The sequence below is a fragment of the Gambusia affinis genome, linkage group LG21 (assembly GCF_019740435.1).
Source record: "Gambusia affinis linkage group LG21, SWU_Gaff_1.0, whole genome shotgun sequence".
NCBI lineage: Eukaryota > Metazoa > Chordata > Actinopteri > Cyprinodontiformes > Poeciliidae > Gambusia > Gambusia affinis.
Genome location: NC_057888.1, coordinates 5,510,397 through 5,530,152, shown reverse-complemented (window position 1 = coordinate 5,530,152; position 19,756 = coordinate 5,510,397). Strand labels below are relative to the sequence as shown.

The 19,756-nt window shown below is 36.8% G+C and overlaps 2 protein-coding genes across 3 annotated transcripts; one reads left to right on the top strand and one right to left on the bottom strand.

The window, feature by feature from the left end:
- The first annotated feature begins 113 nt into the window (after positions 1-113).
- Positions 114-9,220, top strand: mastl (microtubule associated serine/threonine kinase-like). The gene is made up of 12 exons (XM_044104096.1): positions 114-415; positions 509-646; positions 1,144-1,283; positions 1,363-1,451; positions 2,056-2,162; positions 2,247-2,406; positions 2,738-2,883; positions 3,280-4,251; positions 5,025-5,166; positions 6,224-6,337; positions 7,072-7,173; positions 8,526-9,220. The coding sequence occupies exons 1-12, from the start codon at positions 248-250 to the stop codon at positions 8,681-8,683; spliced, it is 2,436 nt and encodes an 811-aa protein (XP_043960031.1). The 5' UTR covers positions 114-247; the 3' UTR covers positions 8,684-9,220.
- A 1,363-nt stretch (positions 9,221-10,583) lies between these two features.
- On the bottom strand, positions 10,584-19,263 carry acbd5a (acyl-CoA binding domain containing 5a). 2 transcript variants are annotated; one of them, XM_044104093.1, is made up of 13 exons: positions 19,129-19,263; positions 18,786-18,916; positions 16,915-17,035; positions 15,366-15,438; positions 14,512-14,629; positions 13,266-13,463; positions 13,028-13,192; positions 12,714-12,793; positions 12,458-12,638; positions 11,960-12,144; positions 11,794-11,850; positions 11,602-11,711; positions 10,584-11,505 (listed from the first exon to the last, which is right to left on the bottom strand). In XM_044104093.1, the coding sequence occupies exons 2-13, from the start codon at positions 18,880-18,882 to the stop codon at positions 11,493-11,495; spliced, it is 1,398 nt and encodes a 465-aa protein (XP_043960028.1). In that variant the 5' UTR covers positions 18,883-18,916; positions 19,129-19,263; the 3' UTR covers positions 10,584-11,492. The 2 variants fall into 2 exon arrangements, with proteins under 2 accessions (XP_043960028.1, XP_043960029.1); XM_044104094.1 differs by having other exon boundaries at positions 18,786-18,920; positions 19,129-19,225.
- Positions 19,264-19,756: the final 493 nt, after the last annotated feature.

Genomic DNA, 19,756 nt, shown 5'->3' with positions numbered 1-19,756 from the left:
GCGTCCTCGCCTCACCTGCTTAATTAATTAGATGTGATCTTACATTAAATTGTATATTTCAGATTTTCGTTTTGCAAAAGATTTTATACAGGCAGTTTTTTTAGTACCTACATCACGTCATAGGACCCCGAGACAGGCAGGGAATTCAAAAATTCAAAACAAACTCCGCACTGTTTGTTGTTCTGTCATGGTAGTGTTTACGGTGGACTCGCTGCTGGATTTTAAGTGACATTATTTCATCGTGAGAATGGAAGTAGAAGAAAATCACAAAGTTGGTTCAAATGTAAAATCAGTGGAAATACCGAGACCTCCTTCCATCGATGATTTCACCGTTTTGAAGCCCATCAGCCGCGGCGCCTTTGGAAAGGTCTACCTCGCTCGGAAGAATAGCAATGCGCGTTTATACGCTATTAAGGTGAGTCGATACACCTTTAGTTAAATTTGATTACTTTTATTTGCTAACCTTTTGTATGAAAGTTGGGGATAATATAATATTTTGTCGCTGTAGGTGATGAAGAAGGCAGACATGGTGGATAAAAACATGGCGAGTCAGATGAAGGCAGAAAGAGACGCCCTAGCCTTGAGCAAAAGTCCCTTCGTTGTTCACTTGTTTTACTCCCTCCAGTCTGCAGCCAAGATCTATCTGGTAATGCTGGGTGAAAGAGTTCAAAATCATTTTTATTTAAAACAGCTCAGTACTCTTCATTAACCTCGAAGGAAAAATTGCTTTCATTATCTGGTCATAATAGGGCTACATTTACATTTTCAGAATTATTCCAGGTATTATTAATTGCATCCATCTGTCCATCCATTTAATATTGGATAATTAGGAATATATTATGGTCTCACACATTGTTCTGTGAAACCAGAGCATTTTTATTTAGCCAAAGCCATGAAACATACAATATATTGCCAAAAATATTCAGACATTTAATTTTAAATGATTAACTTGTGATTCTCTAATCACTTCCATGGCTAAAGGTGTGTAATACACTTTGGTATGCAGCGTATTTGTGTAAACATTAGTGAAACGATGTGTCGCTCTATTGCACATTCGTGCAATAATTTCCTTCCTTCCTACTAAACATTCCACCGTCGGTTATTAGTTATATCCTAACAATGTATTTGTTTTATTGATCAAAGGTGATGGAATACCTCATCGGTGGGGACGTAAAGTCTCTACTCCATATTTATGGATATTTTGAGGAGGACATGGCTGTGAAGTACATCTCTGAGGTTGCGTTGGCTTTGGACTACCTTCACCGCCACGGCATAATCCACAGGTAACAGACTGCGCAACAAGATGCTGTTGTTTTATCACAGCAAGTGATAGGTCCTCATTGTGTTATCTGATGCGTTCAGGGACCTGAAACCAGACAACATGCTCATATCCAACGAAGGCCACATCAAGCTGACAGACTTTGGTCTCTCAAAGGTCAAGCTAGACAGAGGTAAATAAGAGTGAATTCCCATCAGACCTGTTTAGGTTGCGCTAATTGAGCTGTAGTGTGTTTGCCTAGAAAGTCCAGTTTATTTGTGGAGGTGTGAATGCATCATTGAACTTTTGTCCAGCTAAAAACCTCGGTCTTGGTTTGGTTGTAGTGAACTCTGGTGCGCTTCGAATGCATACGTGAATGTAAGCGGATCAGAGACCGTTCCAACAGCAGGAAGCAGACTATAGCACAAGGCATTCTGGTCAATACAACCAAAATAAACGCAGCAGTCTGTCACTAGCTGGAGAAATGGTCTGTGGTCTTTTACCAAAGACAAAAGAGAAATTGTAAAACTGCTAAAATCTGACACTACTCCATTTTTGTTTACGTTTCATGAAGAAGGAAGTTGCATTCATGTCGTCTTCAGAGGTTTTTGTGTCATTTTCTTCTGTGGTTCTTGATGCAGTGCCACCACAGCTGAAGAAGTTTTTCAAAGGGTTTAGTGAACCCCACCAGTTGAAAATGTAACAAATGTTGCAATTTTGGTCCACATCCAAAACCCTAAACCTGTAACCATCAACTGTTGCATTCTTATTCACGTCTTACTGTGTGTGTAAAACAGAGCTGAGTCTTATGGACATCCTCACGACTCCATCTTTGGCAAAACCGAAAAATGACTTCTTCCGCACACCGGGTCAAGTTCTCTCTTTGATCAGCTCCCTGGGATTTGTAAGCATTGTCTAAATGATTAATCAGAAAAGACGACTGGGGTGAATGTGGACTTTAAATCCTCTCTGTTTTTGGGACCTGCAGAACATGTCGGCAACAGAAGGGAAGCGGCACTGCAGCGCCTCGGTTGTGTCCAGCCCGATGTCCTGCAGCAAAGTGAAGCAGAAGAACAACTCGCTTGGTTCTCCTGTGATGAACAACTCAGAACAGCTGTTTTCTCCAGCTGAATATCCTTGTAAAATGGGTATGTAATTAAATCTAACTTCATTTAAATTATTTCAGTTTAGTGGAAGAGTCCCAAATCTTAAGCATAGTCCACATATTTTCAAAAGGGTTGAGGTCACAACCCTGTTTTATTTGTTGTCTATTGTTTATTTCTAATATTGTGCATATAAGCTTAAGTGATCAAATCTGCAGAACGTAATTTTTTTATCCGATTAGTGGTCAGAATAATTGATTACTAAAATAATCATTAGTTGCGGTCATAAAATGAAAAATCTTTAGAGGAGGTGAAACGTTAAAATAAGTGCAGTTAATGTGACTTTTCTTACCACGGTGTATGTTAACTCCTGCAGGACCTAAAACCAGAGCTTTCAGTCCTCATAAACTGGCCAAAAACTTGACTCCCAATTTGCTGAGGAGCAGAAAGCGGTTTGACACGATGAGCGCCGGAAGCACCACCAACACGGAGGGGGACTTCAGTCCCATGTGGGAGTGTGAGGTCAGTGATGGCGGAACGGCAGCAGCTCCGATTTCGTTTGCTGCTAAATTAAATAGTTACCGTTTCTTCTTTATTTAGAAAAGAAACAGGATATGGTGTGTTAGGACCATCAGAAATAGGAAAAAAAGGAGTAAATTTAATAGAAAAACTCATTTTGGGGCTAATCTGAGAAATCTACTAGAAAAAAATTAATGATATTTCAGAGTTTAAGTGAAGACAAAACTAGAACTAAATAAATAAGTACAATGACCAGAATTTTTGATTTTTGTATCTCAAAAATTTCAAGTTTTTTGTCTGGAATTTACTCTTTTTTTCTATCTACAATGGATCTAATAGGCAGGAGGTCCGATTTTGTTTGGTGCTAAATTAAATGGATACATTTTCTTCATTCTGTAGAAAGAAAACGAGCAGGGTACAAGAGGATGTGTAGTTTCTGCTAAGGATGCCCATAATCTGCCCAAAAAGTCCAGTTCTCCCAGCGGGAAACCTCAAGCGTCGTCCGCAGTTCGGCGCCATCTTGAATCAGAGCGAGATAACTGCCAGCTAACAGTTCCCTCCTCTGTAAAGAGAACATTTTCAGATATGAACCGAAGTCCAGAACTGCTGGAGACTAGAGCCAAGAAGACAAACGCAGACTACAAGAGATTCTTTGAGATTCCCGAGACCGCTCAGAGTCACACTGGTCTGACTGGGACGTTCTCCACTATCCAGATTGGCAACTTCTTGACCTCCACTACAGGAAACATGGCGGCGGACCACCACAATCCGAGGCGCTCCAGCCCAATCCCCGTCGCCAAAAGTCTTTTCAGTGAGCTGGAGGAGCCCGTACAGGACGTGTTTGAAGACGGGACTAAGGAGGCGTCCCAGTGCAGTTTCACGTCCCCGCTCCCGGGGAACGTCGACGTCTGCCGGAGCCTGAGCCTGGACTCTGACGGCTCCTTCCATGAGACGTCTCTCACGGCGGACTGTGATGCTTCTCTCCAGCCAATCAAACCAACACGAAGCAGGAAGTCCGTCGATTCACCAGAGGAGAGAGAGCGGGGCTCCGGGTCGCCTCAGCGGACTTTCCCCGTTACCATAGAAACGCCCAAACTAATTGTGTCCGACCTGAGAGGTGAATCCCTCCATAGCCGAATCCATGACATGTCCTGCAGCTTCTCGCAGTCTCCGTCTTTCCTAAAGCCGCGGAACGTCGTGGTTTTCCGCAGCTACTGCAGCTCCATCAACCGCTCCAACATGTCCGGGGTTTCCAGGCTTAGCGTGGGCTCCGTGGAGGCCATGGACGTGTCCGCCGCTTCCTGTAACTCTGCCCGCGGCATGGCAACGCCGGTGCAGCGGAGGCGAAGCTCCAACGGTTCCGTTAACCAGGTCAGTGTTCAGGAATGGAGGTCGAAGAACGTACACTAATGTCATTTTAAAAATTTGTCTTCAGACAATATGAAATGTAATTAAAAAAAAATTATTAATTATATTCTGGATTTTAAATTAATGTTAAGTTTCGTATCTTAATTTATTTGTTTGGTCTTTTTTATTATTTATTTTACCTAGATTTTCTTTTCATTTGAATTTTTTAAAAAATTAAACGTATTTTACTTTTTAAATCTTTTTTGCATTAATATTTTTAATATGAGTATTTTTTTCTTCTGTTTATATATTCCTGCTTTTGTTTTTATTTAATTCTCATCTTGGTTTAATCTTTGATTTAATGCCTCTGTTGGTTTTTTAAATTTATGTTGTCTTTTTATGTATTTTGTCTTAATTAGATTTTTTCCCCGTCATTTTATTTTAAACTTTGGTGGTTTTTATTATATTAAAATTTTTATTTCAATTTTATTTATTTTTATTACATTTTTAAAATAATGTATTTTCATTTCATAATATCTTAATTTCTTTTATAAATCATTCTTCTTGATTTATTTATATAGATGTGATATATAAAACAAATTAGGATTTAAAATGAAAATACATTAAAATCAAGACTAAATAAAAAAAATCAATTCAAAACAAAATGAGTACATGTATTATATGTATTTCAAATAAATATTTTTCTGTTTTGCTTTTTTTCAGCATGTTTTGAAAGGTTTGCTTGACTTTACTGAGTTTGTGAACCATTTTAAACTTTTCTCTTCCTCTCACATTAGACTCCTCAGCCCATGTCGACCTCACACACCCCTTTCCGGACTCCAAAGAGCGTCCGAAGGGGCGCGCTGCCTGTTGAGGGCGCTCCAATTTTGGGAACTCCGGATTATTTGGCTCCAGAGCTTCTTCTTGGAAAACCTCACGGTAAAAAAAGGGAAAACTCTAAAACCAAACAAATCCACATGTCCAATGTGATGTATTGTTATCGCCTGCTGATTGTCACTGTAGCTCTTGTGACAGACGTTCTGTTTTAGTTTCAGGAAGTGCTCTGTTCGGTAAGTTTATAGCAACGTTGTTCCTTGCAGCTTGCATGTTGCCCCTGCCAGGCTGCCAATACTGTTTTAGGAAATACCCCCAATTTTCCCTCTGTTTCTGGATCTGGGAACAAACTGGGATTGATTATTGATTGGGACTGAAGTTTTGGATTTGGAAGGATGAAAGTGGGTTGTCTGTTCAGTTAACATGTTAACAGCAGGGGAATCTGGAGGCTTTTAACTGGACAAACTGGTTTCTGCTTCTGAAAAGCTGCTTGGGTCAAATGTTGAAACTCATGCAGAAGTTGCAAAACGGTAAACTCAGTTTCAGAGTCCAGACTATTTTTAATCCGATTTCACATGAATAATTCAGAATTGATGTGATTTATTTTTAATTTTCACTGTTATACCAACTTTTTTTTTTTTACCCAATGGACATTTACAGTTAAAACCAGATATTTGCTGAGTTAAAAGACAAAAACAATTTTTATTTTTTTTTTTTGCAGTCTGAAGTTAAATCAAACAAAATTTTTTTGGTTTTAGCTTAGTTACAATTACAATTATTTCCTAAACATGAGAACATTTTAATTCAAGGTTAAAAAAAAGTTCAAAACTATTTTTCTTGCTACATTTTCTGCCTTTTAGCAAATATAAATAATTTTGGTAATTCTAACTAAGCTAAAACAAGAAAAGTTCAGTCTGATTCTTTTTCAAACAGAGAAAAAAATGTTTGTGTCTTCTGCGTGTATAAATATCTGATTTCAACCGTATTTGCATGTTAAAGTGAACAATTAATGTGCAGTAGTGTCAAGGTGAACCTCTAACATAGTCCTTCCTGCTTCAGCCACTGACGTCCAATCAGGTCACACTAACAGGAATCACAAGATAGATGTTAGCATGTTAGCATCTCGCTGAATCCTCATTACTTCCTGTTTGTTTCTGGCCAGACTGCATGGTGGACTGGTGGGCGCTCGGTGTGTGTCTGTTCGAGTTCCTCACTGGAGTGCCGCCCTTCAACGACGAAACTCCCCAGCTGGTTTTCCAGAATATTCTCAACAGAGGTCAGTTCAAGTACGACGGAGTGTTAGAGCTTTGGAAATAGGAAGACAAAAAGAGGAGGAAATTTCCACCAAGAAAACTCAGAAGTCTTCAGATTAATCTCAGAAACGTTTTAGAAAAAAGATGGGAATTTCAAAGTTTGAAAAGTATGGAAGCCCATTTCCGCCATGAAAAAAAAAAGACCAACAGGAAGTCATAATTTCGACTTTCAAAGTCATAATTTCGAGATTCAAAGTCATAATTTCGATTTTGACTTTGAAAGTCGAAATTATGACTTTGAATCTCATAATTATGACTTCCTGTTGGTCTTTTTTTTTTTTTTTCATGGCGGAAATGGGCTTCCATAGAAAAGTCATAAATTCTAGAAAAGAAAAACAGAAATTTTGAGATTAATTTTTAAAAAATTACTAGAAAAAAATCTCAGAAATTTGGAGATTAATCTCAGAAATTTTCTAGAAAAAAAGATGGAAAATTTGAAAAGTCAAAAATTCTAGAAAAACAGACAAATTTTTAAGTTTAAGAAATGTACTGGAAAATTTAACTTAAAGCAATTTGAGATTAATCTCAGAAAATTTCTAAAAAAGAACATTGAAATTTCTGAATTTGAAAAATTAAAAACTTGCTAGAAATCTTGAAAAGTTAAAAATTTTGCAGATAAAATTTTGCTAGACCGATATTTATGCTGTTCTGGTTTAGCAGCTTGCTCTTACTTCCAGTTTAACTTGTACATTTTTAGACATCCCTTGGCCTGAAGGAGAGGAGGAACTTCCTGTAAACTCCAGGACTGCCATTGAGATCCTGCTCACCATGGACATGACGAAACGCGCTGGATTGAAGGGTAAAAATTACATTCTGCCGGGAAGTCAGAAAATGTACCTATTGTACCTTCAGTAGGCCACTGCTTTGAATTATTTTTTTTCTTTTATCCAGCCTTGAATTTAAAATACTTCATTAATTATGTGGAAAATTGACTCTGAAGATGGGATGTGTCTCAGTTAAAATCTAAATTTTCTATCTTTTTGTATTTGGAATCAGAATTCAACTATTTAAATTTAAAATGTAACTTTGGCAGAACACAAATACTGTCAGGAATAATAAGAGCGTCTCTTTTAGTTCATATGTTTTATGTTGTATTATGCAAATTAGTCAACATAACCATCAAGCTTTTATTCTTTTTCACTTTGGAAATGTCAACAAATTGTATAGGTAGAATTTGCTTTTAACTATTTTTCAGAGCTTGATAAGTTTGGAAATTACAGGGAAAAATATATTTCTCTATTTTTATTTTCATTTTTTATTTTTTTTTTAAGGCGTAATAGTCTATTAATGTCATTCATATTTATTTATTTTGACGTTTCCTCTTTAATTTGCCTCAGTTTCAACATTTCACTCATTATTTTGATTTTTGACTTCCAGACTGAATGAACAGCTGTTCAAAAATTAAAAGGGAAGCAATTTACAACTTTAAATTCTAGTTCAACGGGACCTTAAACTGGGTCTAAATCAGTCCTGAAAAATTTATCACAATATAAGCATTTCACATCAGTCGCTATCAATAATTATTACTAAATGTTTTGCTTCAAATATCTGAAATACTACCAAACAGGTGGAGGGACAAACTGTTTTATTCAAAGTTTTCACTTCATGCCTTTGTTTCTTTATTTTTAAGCAGTTATGAGGAATAGTGGCAAAACTTTAAACTGCTGCTGCACAAGTTACTCAACAGGTTGTTGCTAGGCAACCGAAGTTGGTGGCACTTCAAGCTGTTGCTAGGTAACCAAAGAGTGAGTGAGTGAGTTGATTCTACAAAGTTTGGTTTGGCTAAAGTTGGTTCTGCGTCGGAGTTCAGTGAATATTTGATATATTGAATATTCTATCAGATGTATTATCTATTGATATTGATCACGTGTTTGTCCTGATTTATTGTTTAATGCCAAACAAAAATACTAACACTACCATTTTGGGGAAGTTTGACCAACAAAATTAAAGAACCATTCACTTCCATCCTTATTTGATAATTTCAAGAGTTAATAGAGCCAATTAGGCCAGTCTTCTGATATAACCACATTTCTAAAATGGGAAGATAAATTCAGTTTTCTTGTTGTTTTTTTTGTAATGGTGGAAACTGTAGGTGTTAAGACCAGGCTAATACGCTAAAGCTGTTTAATACTTTTGTCGTCTTGTTTGCAGAACTGAAGCGCCACCGCCTGTTCGACGGCCTGGATTGGGACAACCTGCAGAACCAGCCGATGCCGTTCATACCGCAGCCGGAAGACGAAACCGACACTTCATACTTCGAGGCGAGAAACAACGCTCAGCACATCGCCTTGTCTGCCTTCAGTCTGTAGCCTCAAAGCTTTGGTTTTATTTCTGTTAAATCACACTGATTTAAAAGTGCGAAAAATCAGAGTCGCAGATTGAAATGTAAACGGTTCTGATTGGTTCTCTGTTCACTGGTTCTTTTAAGAGAAACTTTTACACATGTGCAATCACTGCTGCTGTATACTGTTGAGAGGAAAGTGTTTTAAAACTTTATTTACTGAGAAGTCTTAAATAATGTTCTTTGCTAGCTAACTTTATTTTATCATCTGCAGGTTTTGGTGTTTAGTTTCTGTTCTCTCCTCTGCTTCTACGTTTTTCTGTGTAAAGGTCATGACCTGCGGACCCTAAACTATTAATATATTCATAAATAATGTTTTAATGTATCAATTTCTATTTCTTTTGTTTGATTGTTTTAAGATATATGTTGCGTTTTGAATTAAAACAGAAATTTCCTCCTTTTTTATGTGTTTTGATCTGTTTCTTCTCTGTTCCCTGTACTGCTTGTTCACAATTTTATCTTTTTTTTAAAAGGACAATGCAAATAAAATGTGTTTGCTACGTGATCCGCCTTGTACATTTTTCTAAATACTAAACTCTAAATACTTTTTCTGCTGCACTTGTTTCAAGTGTTTCAGAAACTTTTCTCAGTAAAAACTAGAAACAAAATCTTACTAAATAAGAGTGAAAGTTTAAAACAAGAAGCTAATTTAGAACTGCTAATATAAAAATGGAAAATGTGTTCAAGTGGTACAGCTGCTTGTACAGGAAGCTAGAAAAGTAGCAGTTTGATTTTGCAATGAGAAACTGCTTTAAAGCTTATTGCTTAAAGGAGTGCTGAAATAAAAACACAAGATGAGCCAAAATATTAAATATCGAGGCCAGGACTTTATTCTGTGGTAAAGTAGAACCTAAAAGAACAGAAAATAAAATTACAAGAATAAATCCAAGCAAGAATAAAGTCACAATATTACTGATTTATTTTGGTAATACTGTGACTTTTTTTTAAAATTCATTTATTCTCATATAAATTAATTCTTGAATGGCTTTATTCTCATGACTTTTGTTGTAATACTATGACTTAATTCTCAAAAATTTATGTTATTCTAATGGCTTTTTTCTCATAATACTGACTTTATTGTTACACAATAATTTTGTTTGTGAAGTTTGATATTTTATTATGAGTTTATTCTCATAATAGTATGATTTCATTTTCAAAATTTGACTTTATTCTCATATTATGACTTCATTCTTGTAATATGGCTATGAGTTTATTCTCATAATTTTATTGTATTTTTTGTAGTTTGGCCCTAATACCTCAACATAAATTCTATACAGGATCAACTAATAGCCATATATTCAACTAGTTGATCTAGTATGGTCAAATGTACAACTAGTGCAGTGTATTTGCAAACTAGTAGATAAAAATGATGGCTGATAAAGCCTTTAAAATAAATACACCAACAGCTTGCCGTAGTCTGAAGCCTGGAAGCTAAAAGTGAATCAAAAGGAGATTTAAAAGATATAAATTCAACCAGAAAATTCACTTACTCTACAGTTCAGCTTGAGCAACAAAAATCACTGAATCAATGTTTCTTAATAAATTAATATCAAAAATACTTTAAAAAGCTTGACTTAGAATGGCTAACTTAATGGTTTTAGTCGACTGAGGCTCCCAAAAGACAGCTGGTGTTTTTTTAAAATGAAATTTTCTGTAACCAAAGATGAATTTTCTGTCTTAAAATCGGGAGTAAACAAAGCAAAAGTTGTAATAACAGATTTTTATCCCATTCAAATGATCGTAGAATCATATTATGATAGTTTTTCTACCATATAGGACATTTTTGGGTGAAAATCTGGTCAATTCAAGTATAAAAACATTTTTAAAAATTATTGTTTTATTAAAATAACCTGCAGACACTCCAAATATTTGGTCAAAACTTTAATTCAAGCTGTGTTTATCACATGCACACACCACTCTGCACAGGCAGAAAGGGTGAAAAAGCCTGTAGCACATTTTAATAGAAAGGTAAACCATTTTTTTATTATTATTAAAACTGGTTTTCTCTGAAAAGATCAGCTTTAATTAGCATGTCAACCTTTGTAAATATTAAAGATTAATCTACAATTAATACACAGATGCAATTAAAATATTGCATTTAGGTCTGAACTGTACAGCTACTGTATATAATTTGTACAGAAGTCTTTGCTTTGCAGACAGGAGATCAAAATTACGCAAGACATAAAACAAAAACAATGTTTTTTGTTGGATTGTTTTGTTAAATAATTAGCAATTTCAGTGAAATATTCTCATGTTTAGCTGTAATTTGGTCCAAACTTGGAAGAGCTGAACGTAATGCCCTCTACATTTTGATGACGAGGCACTTTTTCCTAGAGAATGAAAGTGAAAACTTGGACCAACCAGACATAAAGCACATCCTGATATGAAGCAATCTACAACAAAATTATTGGATTTTTACTCATTAAAAGCAATAAATATTACCAGTAAGGACTCACAACTCAACAGTTTTACATTCATTAAATGTTTTCTACAGTTTTAATCACATCTTAATATAGCAGCATCTCCTGGGCAGCTAAGAAAATTGTGGAAAATTTGTGCAACGGAGCCAAAGTTAGGGAAATAATCGAGAAGCTACAATAGTTCACAAACGTTCTCATAAGTCAGAAGCTTTCGTGTTTCGCCCAAACTCCAGACTCTTCTCTTTCTTTGCTCCAAGGTTCCTTCTTCGAAGTGCAAAAGCAAATTACTTTAATTAGGACGAAAGAAGCTGCAGCCCAACAGTGTAGGGATTCGTTACAGTCTTGCCAGAAACTGCATCAGTTGATTCGTCTGTTTAGATAAGAACAAAACAGCAAATATATTAAACTAGACATTCACAGGAGGGAAAAAAAACATTTTTTTTTTTTTTAAATGAAGGTATATTACCTTCTTCTTTTCTGGAAGTACAGACGGATGAGCCACTGAACCACAAACGGCCAGATAACGGCGAAGGCCAGACTGGTTGGTGAAATGTCGAAAGGCCACCATGATGGATTCTAGGTGAAAGACACACACGTTTATAGAAAATAAAAATAAAGAGAGAAACAAAAACAGCAACATGTGGTAGAGACTTGATACCCGATTCCTCTTGTTGCCCGGAGGCGATCCGTAGGAAGGCAGACTCACTGATCTAGCCTGAAAACACAACAAAAAGGGAGACAAACAACTTTTAATTTCACATTCATCCGTCCAACCATCTGTCTGTCCGTCTGTCTGTCCGTCCGTCCATCCGTCGTGATCTGACCAGGTTGGTGGTTAGAGCCTCCACGGTTCTCATCCTCTCCAGAACGCTCTGGATGTCTTCCTGAACCCGGGCCAACGCCGCCACGATCTGCTCATCCAGGCTGGCTCTGGGCGGTACCGGTCCGGCCGGTTCCGGTCCGTCCCCACTGTAGTGCAGCTGGGATCCCCGACCGAGGGACCTGTAGCCTTGGAAACAGAAAATGGTCGTCGTTAGCGACAGACTTTTGTAGATTTTCACCCTTTATTAACGACACAAAGTTATAGAAACTAAACACCAAACTTTTATTTTGAAAATAAAGTTTGAAAAGTAAATGGAGATGAAATTTTATCTCCATTTACTTTTCATACATTTTTATGTCTTAGGATTTTCCCAAAATGTTTTGAATGGATGGATGAAGAGATGGATGAACAGTTGGATGTATTTAAACCCCCTCCCAGTGTGTTGGTCCCGGTTCTACTGGGCCCACTAAGCTCCGTCTAACTGGAGTTCTAACTGTACCTGAATGTCCAGCTGGTCCGTCCTCTCCCCGTCCCCATCTGTCCAGCCTCAGAGACGCCGTCCCTCCCGTCTCCTTCTCTTCCCCTCTGCGCATCGCGGCCTGCGGCGGATCCTGATCTCCCTCCAGGAAGTGGCTGTCCTCTTCCTCCAGGTCGTCCAGAGAGCGGTTCTGCTCAGAGTTCTGCAGCAAATAGAAACCTTCAGTCAGTACTCCAGGAAGTCTGACCAGGAGTCCGGTTCTGGAGTTTGGACTCGCCTCTTCCTGGCCGAACTGGTCCACAGAGTCACAGTAGACTTCGCTGTCAGAGTCGCTGGTCACCTGGCTGGTTCTGGTGTCTGGAACACGGAGGACATTTTAGTTCAGCTGGAAATTCGGGTTAAACAGAACCAGGCCAGGTTGATCAGGCCTTTACTGATAAACACAAACTGATCAAATCTATTGATTTATTAATGGATGAATAGATGAATTAACGGATGAATAGATAGATGGAGGGATGGATGGATTAATGGATGGATGGATGAATTGACAGATGGCATATCCAACATGGTGGACATTTTGGCTCCTCCTACCTGCATGGTGTCCGTTGGTCAGAGGCTCCCTGGCGAAGGAGTTGTGCTCGCCGTCGGCGCTCTGATGGCCGCCATTGGCCAGCTGGGATCCGCCGTTGGACAGCTTCCCGTTCTGGAGCGACGCTTTGTGTCTCCTGGTGGAACTCTTCTTCTTGGGTTGAGTTGCTACAGGAAAGAAAACACAGTGAGCCACCAGGAAATAATCTTCATCTAAAAGAAAAGGAGACATCTGTGTTACCCTTTCTGATCTCCATTGTGTCTCCTTTCTCCTCCTCTTCCTCCTCCTCTTCATCTTCATCCTCCTCCTCCTCTTCCACTTCTTCATTTGGTCCGAGCCTGGCAGGCCGGGTCTCCAGAGTGCCGTTCATCTCCATGTTTCTGATGATGCTTTTCGCGACACTTTTTGATTCCATCGAGTTCAGCATTGTTCCAAATCCTGAACAGAAAAATGGATTTGATCAAACTCAGTGAGCAGTGCAGGAAAAATGACAATAAAAAAAAATTTTTATATTAATATTTTTTTTTAATCACACTGAATCTATTTCTCAACCATTATTATAAAACATATGAGTTCTAAATTAAACTACAGCCAAATCCATAAAAATAAAAAAAAATTGCTGCTTAACGATTTTGACCAAAAAAAACAAAAAAAAAAAAACAACACCTCTTTCTTCCCAAAAGATGTTTTAGGCAAAAACAACAACAAAAAAAACTTCTGGAAAAAAATAACTTAGGCCATTATTTTACAAAGGTGACGATACAACTGTTTTTCAAAGTGGGGGCCTCCTGTCCTCCAGGGGGCGCCAAGACGCATGATGACAAAAAAACGCAAAAATTTAATTTTCATAAATTTTTAGCCAATGTTTTTTATCATAAAATCTCTGCTATTTTTTAAATCATCATTACAAAATATAATTTATTGAAATGCTATTTGAAACACTCATCTTCCTGATTGGCTGCCAGTCTAATGTAAGTTAATGCTTTGCTCATTAAGCACAGAATTGACAAGTTCTTGACAAAAATATAAAGAGTTTTTAAAATTTACCAAAGAAACTGTCCAAGACTCCAAGAAAAAAAAAACTCACATCCAGAAGCTAAATTTCTGTTAAATGAATGTAATAATTACTAAACAATGAATAAAAAAATTACAACAATATGTACAAATTTTGCAAAATATGTAAAGATTAGCCAGAAGGTAATTCTATTTAGGGCTCCATAGTAGGAAAAGGTTTGGGAAACTCTGTGCTAATCTACTCTTTAATATAAAACAGCGTTGCTATCAAACACTAAAAGCATACTAGCTAAAATAGCCCACAGATTCTACTCTACATCATGTACATAGTCGCATACTTGCCTTCCAGTTGCCTAGCAAACTTGGTTAAGCGGGCTGAGCAGATAGAGGCAAATTGTAAACAGTTAAGTTTCGTCTGCCCGTTTCTGACTCCATTAAGAAAAGAAAAGAAAAGAAACAAAAAAGAACGCACCAGTGCTCAGGTCCGATATCTGTGTGATTTTTTTCTTCTCGTCAATCAGTTCATAGAACGGTCCGAGGATGCGAAGCAGCTCCTCCACCTCGTCGGTCATTGGCATTCCCTCCAGGATCTGTGTGTTGAAGCCAAATTATCGTTTGTTATAAAACCAGAAAGAAATAAACCACATGTATTTCAAGATTTAAAGACAAATATATTTTCAAGCCAAGAAAGCATTTGGAGTTTCTCTTAAAGTGTAGGAAGAGACGAATCTTCAGGATCATCACTAGCCGCGTTCCCATCAACTTGTTTATACGGATTTTGAAGTACCATATTAGAAAAGGTAGATGGAAATGATAAAGTTCAAAATAACTTCCTCAGCTTTGGAAAAAATAATTACCTATGCTCTCTAGATGTTTTTTGACTTTTACAAAAAAAAAGGAGTTGATGGGAACACACTTGTTGAAAATGTTTTGAGGTAGCAAATATTCCAATCCACTGGTGGATTTGTGCCTTACTAAAGGCACGAAACCCGTCACAAATCTCACAGAGAGGTGGACTCCTCATTTTTCTGAGCTGTATTTTCTCAAAAGTGAGTTACAGATGGACTAGGCACACAACAGAGTGCTTTTAAATCCCTCCACAGGGTGCTGTTTTGCTAGGTCTCTAAATGACACTTCGAACGCTATTTTAAGTTCCTCCTCCTTACTTGACAGATCACTATTTCAATCTTGATGTTCCTAACTCAAACTGAAGCTAGCTAACAAGACAGGTAGATATAAAAATAACTGTCATAAAGAGTTTTTAAAACATGATGTATGGCCACTAAGTTTTGCAGTAATATAAATTGGAAAGTTAAGGAAACCAACCAGCTTCATTTGGTCGACGTAGGCCGCCATTGCTTCTTCTTCAGACATTTCTCCAAGAGAATTCCACGCATCCCTGTTTCACAAATGTGAACGAGTAAAAAAAACTAAACAAATAATCCAATGTTGGATTAAATAGCTTTCAAACATCATCAGTTTTGCAAATAATTGTTATTCTATTCAGAGTTAAAGTGAGACTTTTTCAAGTGATCCACGATTGTGTCCATGAGGAATTTATCAAAGCTTAAGAAACAGAGAGTTGTCCTTTTGCCTTTATACCCACACAGCTCTTAAAAATTCCTCTACATCTTAAAGGTGGATTTTTCAAAATTTCGACAGAAATATTAATTAAAAATAAATACTCTTTGCCAAAGTTGCACTTGTTTTCTGCTTTTTTCTGCAGACCAAGTTTATTTAAGGTCAGTGTGTTCTCTGCAATCTGTGGGTCAAAGGTTGAGTGAGTAACAATGATTTACAACATTTTTAAGCAAAGAGAGAAAATGTCTACTGCAAAAACACAAAATCTTACTACATTTTTATTGGTCTAGTTTCTAGTGCAAATAGCTTAGCACAGGATTTTCCAAACTTTTCCATGCAATGGCCGCCACAAAAGCATTACCCTCTGGAAGAAACATCAACTTTCATTAGGTTTGTATTCACTATTTAGTAATTATTACATACATTTAGCATAAATTCTGCTTCATGCTTCCTGAGTTTTGTGGAGGAAATGTGTATTAAAATATTATGACTTTATTACCAGATGATTAATGTTTCACCACAATCCCTGCCTTTTATAAGAAAATATGCATTTTTTGTATTAAATAACATCAAATTAAGTTTTATTCCCACAGTTCTTATGTTATTTTTAGCAGCAGAGTCTTGCAGGGCTCCTTTCGTCTTCTTGCTTTCTATGTTAGTTTGAGGAGCTTCATGAATTTGACAGGCTGCCATGCAGAAATGAGCATCAAAAATAACATTTAAATTAATCATCTTAATTGTATTTTATTTATTCTTTAAAGCGTGACTGAAGAACAAATAAATTTAAGATCGAAACATTTGTGGTATTGATTTTTTCCCCCATTTCCCCTCTAACTTTGGCAGCCCCCACTTTTAAAAACAGTCTTAGTATGTTTAAAATAAGACAAAACTAACTTACAAGTAACTTTTCAGCAGATAATAGGAGCTGTTTTAAGTCAATAAATCCATAATATTGAAGAAAAAGTACTAGTTCACTTATAACATGGAAAAATGTCTTGTTACGAGTAAAATAATCTGCCAAAATTAAGGAGTTTTTAATTTAAAACAAGCTCCTAAATTACTTTTATCTTATTTCAAGTGTAATTAGATATTTGCAATAGAAACTAGTCATAACACTGTGTTTTTGCAGTGTTGTGCTTTGTGGGTCAAAGGTCACATTCCAAACGGAGTCCAGAGAGCGCAGCCTGAGAAAACACGCAGAAGAATCTCCAACTAGAGTCGTGTTTTACATGAAAAGCTCAGATAAAAAAGTTTTTACTTAAGTAAAAACAAAAACAAAGAAAAATCTCCAAACCATTTTGCTTTGCCAACCACGTCCCAGAAGCCGGGTCGGGGAATATTACACGGCCCGATAGTGGCCTGTTTGTAGTAACTGTAGAACTTTAGCATCATGTCGTTTGATGGCTGAAAGGGACCTGAAAAACAAAAGAACAATAAGTTTATGTAAACTGTTTCTAACGGATGGTGCTGTGAACAGAGCTGGAATGGAGGCAGTAAAGGAGAGGCCGATCTGTGCTGCAGGTCTGCTGCCAAAGTGGATTAGTTAAATCACTCAAGCTGCTGCAGCTCACCTGACACCAGGCTGGAGTTAGCATCTGATTCGGGAGCACCGCTTTTAAGGATGTAATCGAGACACAATAAGAGCAAAATCTTCAGTTTTCCAAGCTGTTCCCACTGATTTTTTTTAAGTTCTTTCTTACCAGGCTGCTTTTTACTACAATAAATCTGCCAATCAGAGAATCCTGCAAATCAGTGACGTCCAAACTCTGACATTTTTAAGTCAGGAAACTCAAAAGCAACACGTTTCATTTATTTATTTTATGGATGCACAATATATCGGCACTAAAATCAGTATCGGCTGACATTAGTCATTTTGTTAGCATATTCATATGTTAGCATTATCGGTCCGATAAATAAAACTAGGCTGACATTAACAACCGATATTTATTTCCATCTTGTTGCCGTCTATTTCTGGTCCTCCCCCCCCAAAAGGTGACAAACAGCAGAACAATACATTTAATATCGATAAATATCGGTTATCGGCCATAACAACAACATCAATATTAAATCTTCATATCATGCATCTCTAATTTATTTTCTTATTAAAACTGAAAAGATTTATTTCTGAAGACATTTGTTGTCTTTACTGCTTTAATAAAATACTAAATAGACAACATTTTAATAAAATAAAGTAGCCTAATTTTTATAGAAAAGAAATCTATAAATCATTGTGGTGCTAATTATAAACAGGGTCTTGCACAGTTGTATTATTTTCCAAAACTATGGGGTTTGTTATTTATTTTTTGTTACACTTGGCAACAAAGTGTAATCAAAGAAAGCAGAAATAAATGTAAATAAGATTTTATTAGTAAAAATCTTAAATTAATTGTAAATTCACTCCATTCTTGAATTGTGGAGTGAGGGGTCAATCAAAATGATCAAGCCACACTTTGGACATCCCTGCTGTAGATAGCAGGTGTTGCACTTTGCCCTGTTGATTCTGTGTTTAATAGATTTAGTAAGAAATGTTGGCTGATTTAACCCTGGAGAAAACAAAAGTCAGAACTCCATCTAATGCAGATTTTTGGGATTTTATTTGAACTGTAAGTTCTTGGCGAAGAGTTTGAGGTTTTGGTCAGCATTGGCAACAACAAATTGCCAGAAGTTGATGAGAGGATTTCAGAAAATAAAACTTTATTTTATTTTTTTCCTTTATGCAAAGTCTGCAAAATAGACACGGGGGATAAATCAGAGCATTGTGATCTTGAAATAAAATAAAACAATAGAAACAAACTTTATTTTATATAACCATTTATGAATTCACAAACCATTTTATTTTACCCCACCATTTTTATTTTCTGATGGCAGAGTTTGACTGTATGTAGACTAAACTCATATTCACAGGTTTTTATTTGATAAATAAATAAACGGCAAAGGTGCCTCACAATAATACGCTACCATCTGTTGGAATATAGTGTAAAATATATTCAAGTTAGTCAATATGTTCGTTCTGGAGCTAATGTTCTGTCAAATTTGAGAAATAGCCCTTTATTTCGCCACTAACTCTAAAGTCAGCTTAAGAGTCGCTCTACATGACCAGTTCTGACTTGCAGTTCTTCTTACAGGTCAAACTGGCAGCGGAAGGCGCTGGTGGTCTTTACTCACCGTTCGGGGGTAAACTCTTGATAACTTTCACCGCGGCTTCGAACCTTTTCTGGGTCAGATGTTTCTGTTCCTCCGCGCTGACACTCTCCACTTCCATGTTGGTGCCAGTCGGTGACAGCTAGCAGGGAAACCTGCCTTACAAAAACCAATAAACACAAAAGAAATACAGATCTGTGAGTTAGCAGCCTCTGTTTTGACAGACAGTAAGAGGATTCGACCAGCTGAGTATGTAGGACACAGCAACTCTTCTGCAGCGCAGCGTCAGTTGCGCCACTTCTTGACGCTAAATTATAAAATGGCGTGAAAACGTCAAAAGTAAAAACTCTAAAAAGACATTACGCACCTTTCAACTTAATGTTTATCCAGCCGTCAGAACGCAACTTGTCCTTAGCCCTGAGATAGACGCCATGAACAGCAGATAAAGCTAAGCCGGAGTGCATCATGGGAGCTGCAGTTTTCTTCAACGGTAAGTGCTACTAACACCATAACTCTCAAGTTTCACCCGAAAACGGGCTCCTAAAAAGGTAGTTTAAAGGTTTCAGTGAGCGGACTTTATGGATATAAAAGTTAATTGTTCGATGTAATAAAAAAAATGGTTCGAAATTTGTTGAAAGTGTTTTTTTCCCCGGTGTAAATGTCCCTTTTGCTAATGCATACTAGCTTAGAACTACACATCCCAGCATGCTCTGTAAGGTATTCCATTTTTCCCCACATCGAACCGTGATAGGTGACCTCGAAAGAAAAGTTGGAATTCTCACTCTGTCTGTTTTAGACTTTATAAAAGGTAGTGAAATGTAATAATTTGATGAGTAAAATACTGACACTGATGTAAAAAAAGTAATCAAACTTTATATGTACATGTTTTATAGACACATAGAAGAGCATGTTTAAACAATGTCTATCTTTGAAATATATTGACTTATCTTTAAATGTCTTTATATTTCATTTTATTAATGTTTTGTTTTATTCTT

What these genes read in the sequence shown, in the direction of transcription:
- mastl (XM_044104096.1), top strand. Translation starts at nt 248, where the DNA reads ATGGAAGTAGAAGAAAATCACAAAGTTGGTTCAAATGTAAAATCAGTG. An exon ending in TGAATATCCTTGTAAAATGG is followed by an intron (nt 2,407 to 2,737) that starts GTATGTAATTAA and finishes TAACTCCTGCAG; the next exon opens with GACCTAAAACCAGAGCTTTC. An exon ending in GAAACGCGCTGGATTGAAGG is followed by an intron (nt 7,174 to 8,525) that starts GTAAAAATTACA and finishes TCTTGTTTGCAG; the next exon opens with AACTGAAGCGCCACCGCCTG.
- acbd5a (XM_044104093.1), bottom strand. Translation starts at nt 18,882, where the DNA reads ATGGAAGTGGAGAGTGTCAGCGCGGAGGAACAGAAACATCTGACCCAG. An exon ending in CAAGAGTTTACCCCCGAACG is followed by an intron (nt 17,036 to 18,785) that starts GTGAGTAAAGAC and finishes TTTGTTTTTCAG; the next exon opens with GTCCCTTTCAGCCATCAAAC. An exon ending in CGGACCAGCTGGACATTCAG is followed by an intron (nt 12,145 to 12,457) that starts GTACAGTTAGAA and finishes TCTGTTTCCAAG; the next exon opens with GCTACAGGTCCCTCGGTCGG.